This window comes from Idiotropiscis lumnitzeri, chromosome 19, assembly GCF_059441095.1.
Source record: "Idiotropiscis lumnitzeri isolate Australia: NSW breed Sydney's pygmy pipehorse chromosome 19, RoL_Ilum_1.0, whole genome shotgun sequence".
NCBI classification, from domain to species: Eukaryota; Metazoa; Chordata; class Actinopteri; order Syngnathiformes; family Syngnathidae; genus Idiotropiscis; species Idiotropiscis lumnitzeri.
In genome coordinates, this window is record NC_142409.1 from 12,510,171 (window position 1) to 12,530,854 (window position 20,684).

Genomic DNA, 20,684 nt, shown 5'->3' on the forward strand with positions numbered 1-20,684 from the left:
CATGCTATCGCTAAGCACGGGAGCAATCAAAGGTAGCGGGGTCTCCTGATTAAGATTTGCCGCAGGCCCGCTGACAGGAAAATTAACTTGAGAATGAAATGAGATCGTTTTAAGGGCCTTCGCCGGGGAGGTTTTGCCTTCATTTCTGATTGTAAGCAAGATTACGAAAAAAAAAAAAAAACTCTTCAATAAAACTTTGCGACATGATAAGAATTTTGTTGGGCTTTTAGAATCCTTAGTTTCCACTTTTGACAAATTTGGAAGCGTCGAAATATTTAAAGCGCCGAGTGAGAAATGGGACTTCATTTCCCATCGACTCCCAAAAAGTAAAAAAATAATTCCAAGCATTTTTTTATGTGGACATGAATGAAATAAATGCTGGCAAAAATGTTTCAAAGCTCGTTTGGGATCAGGGGAAGTAAAACAAACAAAGAGGAAAAATCGATAAAAATCCTAATTTTTTTTTGGGGGGTGAGAACAATTCGCGATTTTTAAGGTAAGACCTTTTTTTTAAAAAATCTATGAACAAGTTGTGCGAGAGTGCTGCTCGTTCTTCGGCATCCACGCGCTTCTATTCTGGTTGAGTGCGCGTTTGTTCTCCGCCGTTTTTCATGTTGTTCTGTCTCCTTCGCCGTCGTCAGGATCAATCACAACGAGAGGTTGGAGTTCCTGGGCGACGCTGTGGTGGAATTCCTCACCAGGTGAGAAGAAGGTTCCGCCGCCACGCCTGATGGACGCGAGCGCTAATTGAAGGCGACTGCAAACGCTGTCAGCCGTTTTCTCGCCGCCACTTCCAACCACTTCACTCCTTCTTTCCTCTTCGTCTGTCTGTCACGAGTCTTCTCTGCACTTTGGACGTGCAGAGACAGCGATTTGCTGGTAATTGGAAGCGTGGACGTAATTCCTGCCTCCCCCGACCACGCGGCGATTCTTTTTTTTTTTTTTTTTTTTTTTGCCGGCCTGCTGTCATGACAACCTGCAATTAGCCGTCTGCAACGCTCAGCGTGTTATTGACTGCGGGGCTCGCGCAGTCGGTCACTGCTGCCCGCCATTTAGCCTTGCCTGGGACTAATTATACGTGGCCATTATTAATCGAGCGCACCGCCTACCACGACCAACGTGCTTACGTGGATTTGACCGCAAGGAAATGATCGGGTCCAGGGGGGCTTTAGTGGCGAAACAAAATGATTTCTCAACAAATAGTTGGCAGAGAAAAAGCATCCAGACAGGAATTGCTCACAAAAGGCGATCTGTTTTTGAGACGACAATAGATTCCATTTAGTCGTTACGCGTCAGGCAGTACCAGGAATATTATTTGATTTTATTTATTTATTTATTTTTTTTAAAAATGAGGGGTGGGCGGCTTGAGAGGAAATAAAAATCTTTCACTTTTGTTTATGAAGTTTACCAGTACCTATTAAAAATAACTCATTTGAAAACAGCTTCAAAAAGAGTTTATTTTAAACCAATGTCAATTTATAAAATATATCTTAATAAGTTATTTAAAAAAAAAAAGAACAGATTATTTTTGAAAGACCTTAATCTCACATATATTTTATATATATATATATATATATATATATATATATATATATATATATTTTTTTACATTTAAAATAATTGACCCTTTAACGGTATCTTTATTCATGCATATTTATCACTCGTCTAATTAAGGATACCAGCAGAACGGGGGACCGTATTTTACACAAGTATGGACTAAAAGAAAAAAACAAAACGAATTTTAAAGATTTAGTTTTATTTTGTCATTTTATTATTCACATGATCTTGAGCCTTTTTCGACCCCAAAATCGTGGACCGCTTTTGACGCACCTCAGACCAAAGCATCATCCTGAATCTAACATTCACACTCACAATGGACAATTTCGAGTCTTCAATTAACCTACCACGCCGCATTTTATTTGGAATGTGGGAGGAAGTAACTGGGGAGAACCCACACAAGAAAGTCATTTTTTTTTTTCTGTACTGGCTTTTGTCCAGATGGAAAGCATGTCTCATTGGTTCACAGCCTCTCACTTTGTGAGACAACAAAGAATTGGCCAGCACTTCCCGTCTTGCCATCCTCTGCCCACGTCTTGGATTGTTAGCGTCGGATGAGACATGCTCAGCCTGCGTTCTGGCTCTCTGAATTATTTATCAGCCTCTTGTCCAGTTAAATGGCTACAGCAGATCCGACCAAAATGCCTGCTGCCCCCCCCCCCCCCACATGCACACACCCCACAGTGTGCTGCCCCTCGGAGGCCATCTGAGCCGGCACTGTCCAGCCAGCAGAATATTCCGCACACGGGAGCAGCAGCGATGCGTGGCGCCGGTTCTCCTCGTGGAGGAATGTGCTTTAAAAACAAATGATGTAAAAGAAATAAGTCCTCCAGCAATATTTGCGAATAAATATTTCAGAGGATGGAGCAAGTAAAGTTCAGTCGCCGTCTTGGACGAATTCCTCTTGGAGACGATTCATGTTTTGGGAGCTTGCGCGTGTTGCAATTTTTTTGGAATTTGGCTTTTTGAGCTCGTTCCAAAGGTGGTGTTGTGCACCAAAGTCGTCCAAGCGTGCCGACATGGACAGAAAAGGGTTCCAAAGCCTATAATTGTTTTTTTAGTCCAATTAATTCCTTCTTTCAATTATGTGATAGATTATTTATTTATTTTTCTTTTTTGAAAAATGCATGTAAATATTTAATTTTGAATTATTTTACTAATATGAATATATTAGACACAATACATAAACAAACTGATTAAACGCTGAATTAAAATGTACAATGACTACGTGTATGAATATGAGAAAATATTTATTTTAATAGTACAATAATGCTTAATTTTCATGTATGTAATTATTTGATTATTAATTTAAATCAAGCTATTTAACGGACGTATGAATAATATTTTCCAAGATTTTTTTAGCATTCACACTGAAATAATCATCTCAATTTTTAATGAGATAAAACATAAAAGGAATACATTCATTTTAACTAAGCCATTTTACGACAAAATAACAAAAATAAAAAATTGGACAAACATTGGAGGATTCTTGATCTGTCTTTTCCCACACTTTGCCCTTTTCTAAGTAAACTTTATAATCTTTTTTCCGTGGCTTTTATTCATTTCAAGCGCTTTTGTTTCGCGGCCAACATTCCAGCACAAATTTGGCCACCTGCGTTCCTACGCCGCCGTTGATTACAAATGGCGGAATTAAACGGCTGTTGGTGATTGGGATGAAATCAAAATGACGCCGCAGCTTTGGCCGACGCCGGCTGCTAATGAAAATGGAAGCGGCTGGCCTCGGAAAGCCAGCTGCCAAAGCACCGACGCGTCCGCTGGCGGGCTCCAACCAGCTCGGGCCTCGCAAAGTCATCACCGAAAGTTCGATCAACGAATTACGACGGAGAATAACTCAACCGTCCGCCTCGAAATGACGATCGACGGTTCAGTCCTTTATCGTCATTCGTGTCGTGGGTGAGGTGGAGACGATCCCGAAATGTTCTCAAAGTTTTGGGTGAGAGACTGAATACCGTGGAACGTGTGTGTTTTGTTTCCGCAGTGTCCACTTGTACTACCTTTTCCCCAGTTTGGAAGAAGGAGGCCTGGCCACCTACAGAACAGCCATCGTGCAAAACCAGCACTTGGCCATGCTTGCCAAGGTGAGTCGCCCCCCCACCCCTTCGCACCCCCTGTGTGATCGTTTGAGATTCCGCTTCTTTTTAAGAGGGCGCATGGGAGAACGGGAATCCTGTTGAGCTGCCATCCCCTCGTCTGTTCTTTTCCCTAATTTTGGCCTTACAGGTTTGTAATTGGTTTTGGAGGAGGGGCCTGGGGGGTTGGGGGGCTTCAAACCTCGGCGACCTCGTCATCCCTTCCCTCCTCATGCTGGCTGAGTTCGCTGGACCGGCTCGCCAGCAAAAGTACACAACGGCGACGGTGCGCGAAAGCAATTAAAAAGTCGCATCTTTCATGCGGCTCCCCGCTGAATACAAAGATGCGGCCGCTCCAATCGGCGTTAGCGCCGCGCCGCCGTCGGCCTCGTTTCGATTTGCCGCTCGCGCTGACGCGAGCGCCATCCAGCGCCTCGCCGTTGCCAACTTGTTCAACCGTCCGCTCGAGAACACTCGTAATTATCTTTTCCCAAAAAAGAAAATTATATGTGTGTATTTATCGTCACAATCCGCCGCATGAAGGACTTGAAAGTTGGAGCCTTCGTGGAATGCGGCGTTTGAGTCGCAGCGGGTGGCATACCCCCAACGGTTTGCCGCCGTAATTAAGCTGTTTGTTTGCACGTCGGCTGCGAGGCGACTTGGACTTTGGAGGTGCTTTAGAGGAAGTCAAGTTGCGGTTTGCAAGTTTGCAAAAATGCTGCCGCTTATTTGAAACCATACAACTTACAGCTTTTAATAAATGCAGTGATGCCTTGAGGTACAAATTGAATTTGTTCCGTGACCACACTTTTCCCACAAAGAATATTATTCCTTTACCAATATTAAGACGACTGGTGCTAACGGTTAGCATGCGAATGGCGTTTTTCATTTCCAACACCTCGCAGGATGGTGAAGCCACTTGGTGTCTCGGTTTGCAAAGAAAATGCCCTCCTTGATACCGATGTTGTTTTCCAGAAACTGGAGTTGGATCGCTTCATGCTCTACGCTCACGGGCCGGACCTGTGCCGGGAGTCGGACCTGCGGCACGCCATGGCTAACTGCTTCGAGGCCCTCATCGGTGAGACGGTTACCTCCGCCAAAGAGTTTTGTTCTGAACTTGAACTATAGTTGACAGTTTTCTTCCACTTCCGTGCAAAGTCATCAACCTGTTCCTTACAATGGTTATAAAACAGGAAATGAATAATAGACGGTTTAGGGAAAGTGTGAAAGCAAGTGATGCCCATGTAGCTCCTGCATTAACAGCCAAACTAACACTTCAATTAACATTCTTAATGAGTCACGAATAAAAAAAAAATCACACCTCCAAACATTGGCCCAATAACAAATCGTACATACAGTTGTAACTTTGCGAAGTCCCCCAACTTAATTTTTCAAGTTACGGCCCATCACCGGAAGCGAACACTTGCAAGGAGCTGCTGTAGGCCACAACTCACCCAATCGCTCACCGGCCAGCCCAGCTCCACCTCCTTGCAGGCACGCGTTCACTACACGAATACTACAGTATGTACTGTCATTACACTTAACTCATTCACTCCCGTTGACGGATTTATACGTCAAAAAGTACACTCATGGCAGTGAATGAGTTAAACAACTGCCTATTTAAATTTTTTTATGAGTAAAAATGTAACAATTGATTTATTAATTGGTGAAAATGTCTTTTCTATGAATTTTATGAAATAAAAGTCAATTTAGTGGTATAGAAATCTGCACATAATCTCACCCAGATGAATTTTGGCAGCAATTTCAATCTTGCTGGATCTTTTGTCCATTCTGTTCCCTTTAAACTTGACTTCCTTTTCGCTTTTAAAACCTTCACGCGAGCGTCGGTTCCCGTAGAGGTGTTCGTTCCCGGTCGCTGTATGGACCTTGAATGACCTCGGGACCGGCCGGCCAACCCCCTTTTTGCCCTTGCTCTTTGTCGCCTCACACACATGCCCACGCACACGCGTGCACGCGCACGTATACATGCGCGCCAGTTCCGGCGAGCTAAACCCGGCCCGCCTCCTGGAGAGCCGCAGCGTCTGCAGCTTTTCTTATCTTATCTCGATCCTGATTGCCGCGCTCGGCAGCAGGGAGCGCGCCGGCTTTCGAGAGATCTTCCTCCTCCTCCTCCCCGCGTCAGGCGGTGGGGGGGAAAGTGCTGACTGGCATCGCGGCCCCCCTGTCGGCCCCGGGGCCCCCGCACTTGTCACGGGTTCATTATCGGCCTAGACAAAGTGGTAATCTATTCTGTCCCGTGACTGTCGGCGGCGTTGTCGTTGCGGCGCGCATCCGAGCAAGAACGCCAAGCTGGAAGTCTCCTCGCTTTCATCGGCCCCTCCCATCTCCAATTTGAACTTAATAAAAGTGATGAATAAACACGCTGTTCTGAGGGAACCTGCGCGAGGAAAAGTGCTGTCAGAGACACGCTGCCAAACAAGCCACACACACAAAAAAAAAAAAAAACGGCAGACGCCAGGAAAAGTGACGCGCCTTTGAGGGCGTCACTTTCCCGTCTGATGTCGCCTTTTTTCTCTCGCTGGGACTTTTTGTCATCTTCATTTCAGTTTTGCCGCTCAAACGCCGGCTTCGAGACCTTGTTAGCGAGCCGTCTCCGACTTGCTCCGCGTGTCTTTTGTGCTCTCGCTCGGCTCGCCTCGTTTCCGGCGCTCTCATCTCGGCTTTGGCTCTTATTAGCCGGGAGACGTGCCACGCAGGCGATGAGTCATGCTGTCACTGTTGCCACCCCCCAAATAACAAATAACACTTTCCCCAAGTCTCAGCAAGGCGACAATTCTCCGTTATTTACTTTTGGAGATGTCCTTTTTAACGCCCCGTACCGGACTGAGCGTCACAAAGACTTATTTGGTTTCTTCCGGATCTTGTTATTTTCTTCTTCCCTTGCAGCTTGTTGAGGCAGCTTCAATTAACTCTTTGAGCACCAACGAGGTGGAAGGTCGTCAATGGCAACCCTAATGACGAGCACCGGCGACGGACATTGTCGTCATCTACGTTTCTTTAAAAGAATATGTGGAGAAAAGTCTGCTAAGGTTTGATCTGAAAGCCGTGAAGAAAAAAAAAATAATTATGGCCATCAGATGGCAGCATTGGGCCTCTTTTGGATTGCCGAAATGGACACGGTGGATCTTTGGAAATTCGAACCTTTCAAAGCAGCTCAAAGCGTTTCTTATGTTTAATCGACAAAAGAGAGAAAAGATGGCGGAGGTGATTTAAATTCAGAAGTAGAAGCGATGGCATAATGTATGTGCACACACACTACAAACTACCACCACCACTAGTCAAATAGTTTGTAGTTTGTCAAATGTAAAATTATTCCGCTGACATCAGAAAGACATTTTCATTTTGTTCTCGTTGATATTCCGAATGTGTTTTCGGATAAAAACGTTGACACTCTTTCTTTGTGCGGCGGCGCACCCGCTGAGCCTTAATTAATGAGATCCGATTCATATATTTGTCTTGTTTTCTTCTGCCGCCGTTCACCGTCTTGTCATTCCGTTCTCTCGCAGCCCGTCGAGCCCGTTGCCAGGTCGTGACATCGACATCCTCGTCAGGGCCAAGTATTAATTAAGTCCTCCGCCGTGGACACGATTCCTAATGACTCGATTGATTCGTCCAATCCGCCCCGGTGGCCGAGCGCGCCTCGTGCCGAATTGCAAATGCGCGCCGCCGCTTTCCTCCTTTCTGCGTCTTTGAATAGAACGCACTGGTAACATTTTGAGTCGGCGTGCATGTTTTTTGACCTTTGTTTTATTTGTTTCTGCGGCGCGGTGACCGCTGAACCTGCGCTGCGTCGCAAGTGGCAGATAATCTGCCGCTTTGCATGGGCGCAGCGGAGAAGGCGTCTATCTGGAGCCGGCGGCAGGGCAATTCTCTGGCGGAGAGAGAATGGAAAGCAAAGACATCTGCAATGCAAATGGCTGCCCTGCAACCCTGAATAATTCCAAGGGTTGAATGGAAATCTCGCTTTCATTAACTTGTGCCAGAGTGGGCCATTCTCATTTGGGCTCTTTTGGCCCGCACACCTTCCTCTTCTGCGGCGCCCACTTTACCTCTTTGGTGTTGCAGAAAAAGAAAAACCAACCCACTCGCCGTGTTCATCGAAACGCTCGCCCGACCGTTTTGCCTCTCAGGTCCTCGACTCGGATAAGCCTGCCGTGGCTTCCTTGCGACTGAAAGGAATTGAGAGAAAGCCACGCTAGCTGGCGAAGACCAAGAAAAGAGGGCCTCGCTCTGTTTTGATGGCCCTAATTTCCTTGTACGGTTGATCTGTGGATTATACGCCGCCAGCAGCCACAGATGGCGAACCTTTTGTGAGGGCTCTCTCTAAGCTCTTCCTATTAAAAGAACGGAGAGAAAGGATTATCTCCCGCTCGCCCAATATCAGATTCGTGCGAGCGCCGTTCCTTTTGTTAATTGCAGCAATTGTCGCTGCAAAAATGTCCTTTTTTTTTTTTTTGGGTCGAAGGAAGAGTGGCGTTGGGGTCCGTCTTGTTTCTCCGACTTGTTTGATGTTGCAACGGCGCCGACTCCTTTTGTCGCTCGCTCTTTCGCGTGTTGTTTTGCGCGTCCGTCTGCCGCTTCAGCCCGCATTGAGCTGAGAGGGAGCTTAATATATTATTTGATGGATTAGAGTCTGAGCGTTTTTGAATAATTCATTCTGGGTTATTAATGTGACTGTCAGCCGCTGGTGTTTGCTACGCCGCTGACTGGCGCTTTTTTTTCGTGGTCACGGAAGGCTCTCGCTCCCAAACGTGGCGCGGCGGAATGAGGCTTCTGACAGATGTGGACATTCATTAGAGGCAAGCCTTCTCCTGAAAACTTTCAGCGTGTGTCTCGCTGACCATCGTCCACTTTTTGGCTCGCCGTCGCACTCGCGTTTGCCGCTTTAATGGTGGCACTGAGCAAAGCCCGTCGTGGCAAAGTTGACGGAATGCCGCACTTTATGATTTTTAAGATCCATCGAGGAGCGCTTAGGTGTCCGTGCATCGGAATATTTTGTCTCCTTTCAAGCGGACAAACGCTCCATTGTAGAAAGAATGAAGGTTAATTTTTAGCGGAGGTTGCCCTTGTGTGGTGAGGCCTCAATGCTGCCACTGATTAAAAACCTTGTGCGCATTCGCTCTGAAAAAAAAAAGAAAAAAGGGATCAGGAATGTCAGCCACTAGAAAAGGAAAATAATTTTCGTCCACGTTTGGCAAAACTGACAAATGTCAAAAGAAAAAAAGTGCTGACTATCTAAATTGGGGCTTCAAAATGGGGAAAACGCAACAAAGCAATCCGGACACTCGGGGCGTGCGAATGAAACCACGCCGTGCGCAACTGTCAATCAAAAACAGCGATACGATTTGGGGAAATTGACGCGACCTGCTTGAGCCTCCCGTGACTTGATTGAACATGCCGCCGGGTCATCGGGGGGCCGCAACGAGGCACTCGAACGCAAACGGTGGAAGATGCTTTGTTGGGCTGTCGGCAAAGCGACCGGCGCGTCGCCATTGAGCGCCACAACCGCCGTGTCACGTGGACCTCCTTTTAGCCACGCCCCCCAAAATGACGAAACACAAATGGTGAAAAGTCGTTTCATGTTATCCCCGCAAATGATTGTGAGCAAACATCTTCACACATCCAGAACGGATTTTCAAACTCGACTTTTACGAGTCCTCTTCGTCGTATCGAGACATTTGCGCGCTTGGATGGAAAGGAAGCGAGCGCCTTCAAAGTGTCGATGACGAGGGAAGTCTTGCGGCGCTAACGCCGTCCAGCTGTGGAAGCCGTGCGGCGGTTTGGCCCGGTCATGCTTCTTCTGCAAACGGGATGCCGGCATCTTTAATTGGCGCCGCTGCCGGGCCGGACCGCGGTGCGCTCACACGTCTCCGTTTAATGATTGCACCAAGTTGTGCAATTTATGGGATGGCTTTAGGGCACTTTTTTTTTTTTTTCCTGCCTCCTTGTCATGAATTAACTGCATATCTTGCTTTCTTCATCCAAAGGCCCTTTGATTGACACCAAAGGTGTTGCTTTCAGATTTTTAATACCTTTTCAAACCCCCCACGGCGCTCCGCTGGTTTCTCCTCGTTTCAACCGCCCCCCCCCCCCCTCTGCTCCTTCATGGGAGAACTTAAGAAAATGTGATCACTCACAAAAAGTTTGTGTTTCGATGACTTTGACGCATCCGTTGGGGGAGCTTTCCGAATGTGTCGTGTCATCAAAGAATCAAGTTAACTGCCTCCTGGACACGCCCTCATCGACTCAGCCCCTCCACGCACACACACACAAATATCTTATGAGTGTTAGTTAAAAGCCATTGAAATGTTGTCTCCCAGCTGGTCTCCAGAGGCAACATCTGTCAAACTCTGCAAGAAACCACAAAGTGCCGATACTTAGCGGAGAGCATCCCGGAGAGCTTCATGCGGTCGCGACTCACGCCCTCCCCAGACAAAATGACACTTGCCTCGCACATCTGAAAGGACTTAAACAGTGAGCTGCTTTTCATGCAGCGTTTACGTCCAGGCTGCACGACGTGCCGCGTGACTAGTTATAAAAAAAACGCTTCTTGCGAATACCTCAGCCTACATTAATGAACGTGACGTCGGCTGACGAGCCAACACGTACGCCTTTCCGTAAAAGCCATTTTGGTAAAAGGCATAATAACAACAATGCTGGATGGACGATTTTGCCCCATTTAAAGGGGAAAATTGTCGTTGCAAATAATGTTATGGAAAATCGTACTTTGCGGGATATGAATTCAGCAGAAAATTTTTTTTTTTTCAGTCAACAGCAAGTGACAAAATGGCCGCCCCGTTAAAAAGAACATACCTGGAGCGTTTGAAAAACTCAACATTATTTCTTGAGCGCTTCAAAAGCAACCAAATGCTGTAGATAACGTCCAAATGTGAATTTTGGTGCAACTCCAACCTCGACGTCCTCAGTCTTCAAGTTCCAACTTAAATCTCAAGGCCGCTTGCCAATTCTGTTTTCAAAATATCCACGTTGACGCATTTGGAAAACCATTTGGACTGCTTTTGGCTTTGCGACGGTGTTGGCTCTCGTTAGATTGTTTCCATGTCTGCAATTGACGAGCAACCGGTCCGGTTTCCCGCCTTTCCACTTAACTTGGCGAGCCGCTGCAACTGCCGCAACTCCAAAATGAGGACAAGCGGTCGTCCAAAATGAAGGCAATAACTTTCGAGATATGATTTCCCTTAAAATCTTGGTCCCCAAAAAAAGAAATTCACAACTTGAGTCTTCACGCAAAATTTCCAATCAAGTGACGTCAAAGCGAAGCCCACATGACAATTATGTTGTTTTTTTTTTTCAAACCGTGACCGTAAGCATATTTCGAGGACGTGGCGTTCAAACGACCCATTTTGCCGCCAATGTCGCCCTTTTAGCTCTGAGCTCGACGACGCGTGCGCGCAACAAGTGAGCCGCAGGCTGCGTCTCACCGGGTCAAAGCAAGTCGTCAGTAGACTTAATCACATTTCAACAACATTTGTTCCACGCCAGCAGTTTGCTGGCGAAGGACGCGCCAGCCCAGCCTCACGCGCGTGTGTGCGCGCGTCTATTAGTGTTCGCCATTGCGTGTTTGTCATTTGTTTGTATTTCTTTCTGGGCTTTTGCCGCACGGCGCTGCAAATGGCCTGTTTGCCATCTGAAAGCACTTTTCCTCCCTGATGATGAATCCCTCATATGTTTTTGATGTCTTCCATGAAAGCCGCTCGCGCCTTCCCCGCTCGCTCTCTCGTGCGCGCCCATTCCCCGCGCCTCATTTATGCACGTAATAAAAAGGGCCGCATGATTGTATACCCAATTTGCCAGGTGCTTATTACTTTCCAAATTGAATGAGCCGCCCTAAGTGTGATGGTTGCAAGTTGCGCGCCGCTTAAAGGCACTCTGATAGTTGCGGCGAGTTGAGTAAAAGAACAAAAGAGGCGGAGGAGCGCTGACTTGCTGCTAGAAGAAAAAAAAAAAAAAGAGAGCCAGATGCTGCAAATCATTCCAACAGAGAGAGAGAACGAGTGAGCGGGCGAGCGAGAGACACGTTTGTGATGTTCGCCCTGCCAGCAGCGTTCTTACATTCTGGACCGGTCCTTTTGTCCAATTTATTTTCTCTTCCTCATCTTTTTTTTTTGTCTTGCTTGGGTGTGCGCTGCTTGCATAAAAATGTCTTTTGTTTCCAAGGCGGATAAACAAAGCTGTGTTATTTTATTTGTTGAAGTATTTGCTGTGACTTTTATAGTTCCGAGTTGGGCAAATGCGAATCATCTCTGGTGGGCGGGGTGGAGTTTTTATTGCCGCCTTCGTCTTCGCACGAGCCCTCGGGGTCATTTTGCGTCCTAAAAACGACAAAGCGATAGGAGCAGTCCTTGCCTTCTAATGAAGCAATTTCTTCATCCATTTTGTGCGGCGCTCGCCCTCATTAGGCTGCCGGGTGACTTTTGGTCGGCAGCCAATCGCAGGGCTCAAAATGACAAACATTCGTTTGCGCCCGTTACGCAATTTTCAATGTTCACTCATTTACTGCCATTGACGGATATAGGCGCCAAAAAGTAGGACGTAAGAGTTAATTGTCGTGACATGATTTGGATGGATTTGTTTTTTTTGTCAAGTGGTCACATGACTCAAGTGTAAATGTTGTCCGGCGCAGGTGCCGTTTATTTGGAGGGCGGCTTGGACGAGGCCCGGCAGCTCTTCGGACGACTTCTCTTCAACGGCCAGGTAATTTTTCACGCCGTCTCATCTTTTCTATTCATCTCGTCAGCCGTGTTTGTTTTCTGTCGCTCCCGATCAAGCCCGACGAACGCACTCCGGTCTCGGTCGAAGACGCGTCATAAACATCGGCGTTTCATTTGCGAGTAAAACTTCACAGGGAGATGAAAGTTGGCCACAAGTTGACACGCGGTACGATTTGAGAAAGGAAACGCAACTTCACAGCTGGAACGTCTGCTCTTATTATTTTAAGCAATGCATCCAGACATGAAACATGGCTCACATTTGCATATTTATTTTCAACCGACGCTATTTGACTACTGATGCTCTTGGATGAAAAGAACGAGGAGGGGCCGGGGGGGGGGGTGGCATCTGAAACATTCTGCACTTTGAGATGGAGATTTAATTTAGTTGTCTTGCTTTTAGTGGCTTTCAATAATGCAAAGTAATATGCGCAGATGCAGCCGCAACATCGAAAGCTCGGAACCAAATGAGATCGGGTACGCAAGTTTTGCCTTCAAACCAAAATGGCCGACTTCCAGCGTGTCTTCAAACATGGCTTCTTGCCACTTTTTTGGTGTGCGTCTCCTCATAAAGGACATTCCGATGAAATGATGATGATGTTACTTCAAACCAAAATGGCAAAGTTTAAAAAAAGAAAATCCCAGTTACAATAATTTGTTGCGAGAGCACTCAAATGGCGGTTCGGTTGCCCGAAGCGTAATAAAGATAAAAAAAAAACGAAGCGCTTTAACCTCACCTCACCTGCTTTGGACTTAACTCATTCACGACCACCCGAGTTAAAAAAAAAATAAAATAAAAATCCTGGCCACAAATGAGTTCATAATCGATATTAAACGACACGATATAATAACGATATAACCAATGAAAGTCCTTAATATTTTTTATTTATTTTTTTTCATTTTCATTTATCCTCACTTCCTTGGGCTCGTTTGCCAAACGAAAACATCAAGATAGAATGAAGAAGAAGTCAAAAGTGAAAAATAGATGAAGTGCAGCGGGAACATTTGCAGTGTGCCGCAAGACACCTGCTGTTGTGTGTGCGCGCGATTGTCAACCATGAATAATTGATGGCTTCTTTAGTATTTGCATTTATCTTGGCCACGAATGCTTCGAGTCAATTAAAAGAGTGCGTCAGATGTCAAGTCGGCGCACACTCGCAAAGCCACACAAGACACGAGGTGGTTTGGCCGAGTCTTTTGATCCAGACCTGAGAAGATGTTTGACGCCGCACATCAAAAAAAGTTTGACGACTAAATATTTGAACATCTCAGCGCTCCAAACTACGGGGGGAAATGATCATGAATTATGGATGGCATCTCCCAAAAGTCAGAGCAGCTGGAGATGGCTTCAAGGATTAAAAAGTGATCTTCTTCATTCAACTCAAATGTTTCAATTTACCAATTTCAACTCGCCATCTTCATTATTGTCTTCTGGCTCGGCTTTTTTTTTTTTTTTTCATCCGTTCTTATTAAACTTTCAACGTGGAGACATTTGAACTTGGTAAGTACGCCGATATTCATCTTCCGTGAGGACGTATTCAATCGGTGCTCATTAAAGCTTTTATTGTTGGGCTTTCCTCCGCACCGTCACAAAGGTAATCCCCTTTAAATAAGAGCCTTTTTAATCTGACGGGGATTAGCCTGAGATTTATCCCAAAGAAGCATTTAAAATAGTTTCTATAGCCTGGGGGAAAAAAAAGTCTCTTTAACGGACTTTACAACGGTAGCCGGCTTGAATTTGAAACTAAATCGGGTCCTCGAAGGGGTGCCAGGTGGGACTCCGCAATTTTTAACCCTCATTTATGTCATGTTGCTGTTTGAGTTTAGGCCGCTGAAAAATCCGATAGAAAAACAAAAGAATAATCTGAAAAAAGAAAAAATTATTTCATGAATCAGTCAACAAAAATGGCTTCCCGGCATGAAAAACAAGCGTAAAAACCCAAAGCGAAGCACGTTGCGCAAAAGTCGGACAACTTTGAAAGTTAGCGGCGCCTGTCGATCAAAATAGCTTGACTTGTAACCCGTCCTCGCCGAATCCTCCCGACGGCCGCTCTGCTGCACAAAGCTGCGAGGAGGAGACAGATGGACGCGGCGAGCAGGCGGGCGAGGCAAGCGGACGGCCGTCTGGGTGGTGTTGTGGGCGAGGTGGGTTGGCGTGGCTGGTTTTGAAATCTTTTTTTTTTCCATTAATTTATTTATTTTTGGGGTGGGGGGTGCAGAATATTTGGGCTTTGTGCAAAATCCATTTGTGTGCTCAGCGTCCGAGTGGGCTTCATTACCAAATTAATGAGATGCAAGAGGCAAAGTGTAGCCCCCCCCCCGCCCCCATTCAAGGTGAAAATGTCTTCACACCTGGCCGAGTGAATTCTCCTCCTCCTCCTCCTCCTTCTTCGTCTTGCAACAATAAGATGCTGACTATTTTCTCCCTCTTGCTCTCCTTCCGCTCATCATCACTCGAGGGTAATTTTACCCTTGAAAATGTTTTGCACCGCTTCTGCCCTGACGCGTCTAACTTTAAAGTTGAAAAGCGCATGTGAACTCCCACTTTTGACCCCGTCACTCACTTTCTTCAATTTCCTAATTTTGCTTTGCGGGCCTCTTCCATTGAATCGAAATTGATTGCAAATTATTGAGCGGATCTCAACGTTTTCTTGTTCGTTCCTCCGGCGTCACGTCACCTTTTGTTTCCAAACAAGCCGGGAGCAAATTTGAGATGCTAATTGTCTAATGACGGCACAGTGGAGGTTATTAAAGCCTCGGTGGGGAGAATGACAGCCCGCGCTTGTGGCGGCGGCGGCGGTGGTGGGCGGGGCCGTTCGCAAGTCGCTCCCGTCCAACCTGGACTCGGCAGAGGAGATTTTAATGCCACCGCGCCGTCCTCGGGGAATTCCCTCTGTGGAGGCGCAATCATCATTTTGATGAATTCACTTTGTGCCCATTGGCCAATCTTCGTACTTTCATTAATTCTCTCTCAAACACGCGCACACGCACAAGCATGGAAAGTTTTCTTTGACGACTCCGATGTGCTTAATGACACTTCCCGACAACGCCCCTCAGATTTCTTCTCAGTCGCACCAAAATCACTTTTGAAGCCGTTTCAGGGATCTTTTTTTTTTTTTGTGATCACCTTTTTTCAATTTTTTTTTTGCCAACCACTGTGGCATGACGGATCACCAGGCGTGCCGTTTGAAATTCCACTAGATTGTCCGTAGGCGTGAACAGGAGCGGGAATGCCGCCATTTTACAAAAAAAAAAAAGAAAAGATTGATCAGCTCTTGAGTGACATTCTAGTTTCGCTCATTTATTAATTCCATGCCAACTTTAAATTTCAAAAGTAATATTTTCAACATTGGAGCAAAAAGTTTAGCATTTTTTGCTTGGCGTCCTTGCTTTTTTTTTTTTGTAACAGGAAGGCCTCGGCTCGCCATTGTCCCGACACATTCCTGTTTCCCGCCCACACGGCGACGCGAGCCCAAAAGCGTCCAAATGAGTTTTCACCTTGCTCATTCGCTGACGACGCGCTCGCTTTGGGACCCGGTGGTGGCTTTCATGCGCGTATCGATCCGCCGGTCCATCTTTTATCGATCGCTCTGCTGCACGACTACATTTGATGGATTGATTGGCAGCGTGCGACCGGAGACCAATTTGTCAGCGAGCGCCGGACCTTGTCGGAGCGGCGCCCCGTGATGTCCCCATCATGGAGGGGCCCCTCGGTCCCGCGTGGAGAACGGCCATCCCGGCGTGCCGGCCGGCGCTGATTTAAAGACTCCTTTGATTGAAGCGCCATGTTGACGGGGAGTCCGTTGAGTTTCATCTGGCGCCTCATTCCAGATCCCATTAAAGATGCCGTCGCAACACCGTTTCTTCCGTTTCTCTGCAGTTGATTTGCGCACCCGGTAATTACAGCCGTCTCGGTAGGGAGGGGGGGGGGGGGGGGTGAAAAGAAAAGAAAACATGTTATTCTTAAATCCCCACTCCACGCCGGCTTAGTCATTGTCTGCCTCGTCTCAGCGAACGGCTGTAATTGAAACATAAGCCGTCGGGGTCCGCGCTACCACTTCATTAGGCACACCTACGCAATCACATTCCCGGCTCTTGTTGCTAAGCGCTAATGCTAAGTTTAGCGGCGCCCGCTACGCCGGGCTAAGATGCGCCTCTCAAAAGATGTTGAAGATGGACGCCGGCCGGAGCTCGTCCTTGACTCCGAAAATGGCCTCATCCTTTCCGTCGAGGCCCTCGGTGCAAAAGTTCTGTTCCGGACCGGAAAAGGGCCGAGCTTGCCGCTGATGATTTATTGATTGAATCGTGCCGTCTACGACCGTGCAACCCCTTTTGGCCCGAGCTCCACATTTCTAGAATTTGATGTATTAACACACGTAACCCTGTTTTTTTTTTTTTTTTTTCTTTGCAGGACCTGCAGGATGTTTGGCTCCACTACCCGTCACACCCTCTGCAGGTACCCATTTTTTTTTCTTCCTTTGATTTATTGTCTTCCCTCCGGTCGACTCCCCAAAAAGCGTCTGCGAGGTTTTTGCCGCCCCCCCCGGCGTTCGGTCCTCTTTGCAAATTGTGGCTGATGTCATGAGTGCCTTTGCATCATCTGCCCACAAAACGCGGCACACGTCAAGGGTGTTTGTGTTGAAATTAGGATTGGGGAGAGCACATGAAAGATGCGCTAACAGGATTACAGTCCCGGATCACACGGACCCCACAGGGACTGCCGGGCTTCCTGCTCTCTGATGTGCTGCTGAGGAGCGAGCGTTTCTTTGTCTTGACGCCGCGTGTTCTTCCCTTCGTGGGCTCCACGCGGGCATTTTTTATTTAAATTTTTTTGCATATCCGCGTTTGGCCCAAAATAACAGGGGCACTCGTGTTTGTTTTCTGCTGCCGAGTTGCGGGCCGGCATGGTCAGGGTGGAGCGCCCGGGTCGGGCCGCCGGCGCCTCCCTGCGGTGTGACGGCAACCTCGGCGGCTGTTTGCAGCCTGCCGCCGCAAACCTCGTGACCGCAACGGGTGGTCGCTCCTCTGCCATGTGAGTCACGCTTGAGAAAACTTTGGGATGGCGCGATGTCATCGTCATGAAAAGCGGTATTGCGCATCGTTTTCAGGTAGCGTCATCTTGTCGTTGGTTTCGCACGCTTGGTTCGTGGCTTCCGCGGTTCACAGAAGCTAATTAAGGTGGTTATGATTTGCGAAAGTTGAAAGTGTAATATGCGCATGTTCGCGCTTTGTCATATTGTGAAACCGTTTCAGCTCTAATTACATGAGAATGTGGTGATATGATTTACAAAATGTTGCCCTCATGAGTTAGCTTGCGATTGTTTTTTTTTTTTTTTTCCTGTACCGACATTTTTATTTTTTTGGAACGCTTCTGTTCAAATTTTCCGTAAAAGAGAAATTAAACCTCCAAACTTTGCATACGTGAGCGAAACAAAAGGCTCGCAGTGGAAAACATCCTGTCTGAGCACAATAAAAAAAATTAAATAAATAAATAATTCGGTTGTTTGCAATGAGTCCAAAATGAGTCGATTCTACCTCCACATTTTTTTTTCGTTATTTTTCTGACTTTGTTAGCATCTGCTTAGCGCTAAGTGCGATTGCGCTAGAGGTTTATTTATTATTTTTTTTTTGCAATGACCGGATTTTCGTTGCTCTGAGACAGTGACAAATAAGTTTTATTTTAAGCATCAGTCATTTTTTTCAACCATTAATCTGAGCTGCTATTGAATGTTAAATTGAGTGCGCGTTCTCTCAAGTTTTGCTACGTTTTGTTCCGTCAGATCAAATTTAGCAGTTTAAACCCTCCTGGCTTGTCTCGTTGAATGACTTGACGATTTATTGAATAATTAATGACGGCCTTTTCCGTGTTTGGGCTTGAATGCGTCCGCGTCTGTTGTGAGCGCGAAGCAGGCTTCGCCGTCCGACGCCTCCCGTCAGGAGGAAATTCGAGCGAGGGGGAACGAGGCCTCGCCTTAACGAGTTTTGAGTGCGCAGCCGTGGCAGCTCGCCGCGGCGTTTAATTATGCCCGCGCCGTCGATGGCGTACGCGCGCACATTAGCTTAGCATAGCCACGCGCCCTCGCAAACGCGACGGGACGCGGCGTGCTCGACGTTTTCGTCGGCATCATCACCTGCAACTCTCCAGGATAATTAAGCGCCGCGCCGCTTATCTGGCCGAGCTTTCCAAACGTCTCCGAGCGGCGCGGAACCTTTTCGACCGTGAACGCGAGTCGAAAATGGGAGCGCAAGTTACGGTGACATTTTGTCTCAGGTTTAATGTCGATCAAGAGAGCCGAGCCCTGCGCCAAAAATCGTAAGCCTTTCTTTGATTTTTATCAAGAAAATATTTTTTGTCCTTTCGGTTGTAACCAGAAAACGATATTCCACTTAAGCTCGTTAAGTGGAACTGCTGCTGAGTGCAAGAACAATGCCATGTGACATTTGGACCACCCGGGCCAAAAATGTTTGGAACCTTTTTGTCAATTCACTTTTAACAATCTTTTTTCAAAACGTCTCCTTTTGCTCTCGCCGGCCGGCCGGCAGACTTTTTGGACCGAGGCTCCCATTCTGGCTCGATTCCGGGCTGAGCTGAAAGTGAGGCTTTGAAGCCCCTTCAAAAGTGTCTCTTTTTTTATTTTATTTTTTTTTTACATTTTCATAAGTGCAGTTCTCCCCCCTCATCCGCCGCGTTTGAAGCCTCGTCGCTGACCATTACCCCCAAGGATAGCTCGCGCCCACGAGTGCCGAACTCTTCAGATGTCGTTAGTTGCGATGCGTGACATTTAAACGCCTTCCGTTAATTAACGGAGGGTGGAAAAAGTGACGGCAATGAAATGTTTCTTCTGACGTGTCGGAAGATGGAGTCGTGACATCATTACCGGCAGCGTTCCAATTAAAAAGTCGGCTGTTTAAAAATACACTCCCAAATACACTCAAGTCGTTTATTTGCAATTTCCACGTAAAGACAAAGCCCGAGGACGAGCTCGGCGCCGTTTTCTTGTTGACGGCCGCGCCGCTTTACAGCTAACGGCTAATGAAGCGAGCCCACAAGGTCACGGGAACGCGCCTTAATTTCCTGGCAAAAAGGATGTCTCGGTCAAGCTCGCGCTTGAAGCACGCTGAGACCAATTAGACGTCTCTCGTAGGCTAATTAACGCGCCCATGAGGACGCCATCTTGATTGAACAAACATGCATATACATATTTTCTTAGCATATGACTTGTTTTTCTAATGAGTTATTTTTTGCCGGACTCGGCGGGCCCTCGGGCTGACGCTGACGTCCGATCCGCAGCGGCCGGCCGGCCTTTAAAGCCTGATCAAAGCTCGGATCTCCTCGCAACGCCGGCATTAATGGAGTGTTTTGAGTCACTCGCGACGGCCAGAGGAGAAAGGGAACGGTTTGACTTTGCACTTAATGACGACCAGATTCCATCTCTTGAGTTTGTTTTGAGGCGGAGGGAAAAACACACTTTAGGCGGCGCATGTTTGATTTCAGGACACTCGCAGGGGGAATGACTGCACTGAGGAAGTGGCTTCTTCTTCTTCTCGGTCTACGCTCGGAGGCGTCGCCCAGTGGTGCGGCCGCTTGTGACTCGACTCCAATTTGCTCCATTTGAGACCTTTTGGCCCTGTTGGAGAGAATTGAGTTGAAAAAATTTGCGTCATCGGTCAACGGCTGTCGTTGTGCCCGTTGCACTTTCCCTCCGCCCAAAATTTTGGATAACCGTCCCGATTGGCGATTTTTGTTCAATTGTGACTGGGCCAATCGGGATTAGGAATGTAAGGCTTTGGCTCCCAGTATGGTTGCATGATTTTACTCTCAACTGGAAATGAATGACTCTCAATATAATCGTCTAGGTCCAGGAGGAGCAAAGCGGCCCCGGACCTTTCTTCCAAAGTTTCTCTTCTTTAAATGGCGTGTCGCGGTAGTTCCCATCGTACGAATCGTCCGTGTACTTTCTGGCAACATTGAAGCCATCAACTCCGTTCTATTTTTAGAGCCGAGGCTTCCTTCGAGCAAGAATGTCATCGTTATTTAGTTTTCGTCCGATTGTCGACACGTGCATATTCGTCCCGGAGGCGACCAGAGAGGTCTTCCACTCTCAAGAGGTGACATGTGGGTCAGCCTTAATCTCTTTTTTTGTGACAGTTTGGATGGTCGTCCACTTCACTCGCTGTCAAGGTTGAAGGCCGTCCGTATGTAAATGATTTGTCCTGCAGTGAACCGATGGCGCTGGAATATTCTTTTGAGAATTTCTTTTTTTTTTTTTCCCTATGAGACTGACTG

At 47.0% G+C, this 20,684-nt stretch overlaps 1 protein-coding gene across 1 annotated transcript in view; it reads left to right on the top strand.

Moving 5' to 3' along the window:
* Positions 1-20,684, top strand: part of drosha (drosha ribonuclease III) — a 62,678-nt gene that overhangs the window by 23,707 nt on the left and 18,287 nt on the right. Inside the window, exons 20-24 of the mRNA XM_088282624.1 lie at positions 642-701; positions 3,557-3,656; positions 4,623-4,725; positions 12,313-12,383; positions 16,809-16,853. Coding sequence (XP_088138750.1) covers positions 642-701; positions 3,557-3,656; positions 4,623-4,725; positions 12,313-12,383; positions 16,809-16,853 — 379 coding nt within the window. The remainder of the gene's footprint in view (positions 1-641; positions 702-3,556; positions 3,657-4,622; positions 4,726-12,312; positions 12,384-16,808; positions 16,854-20,684) is intronic.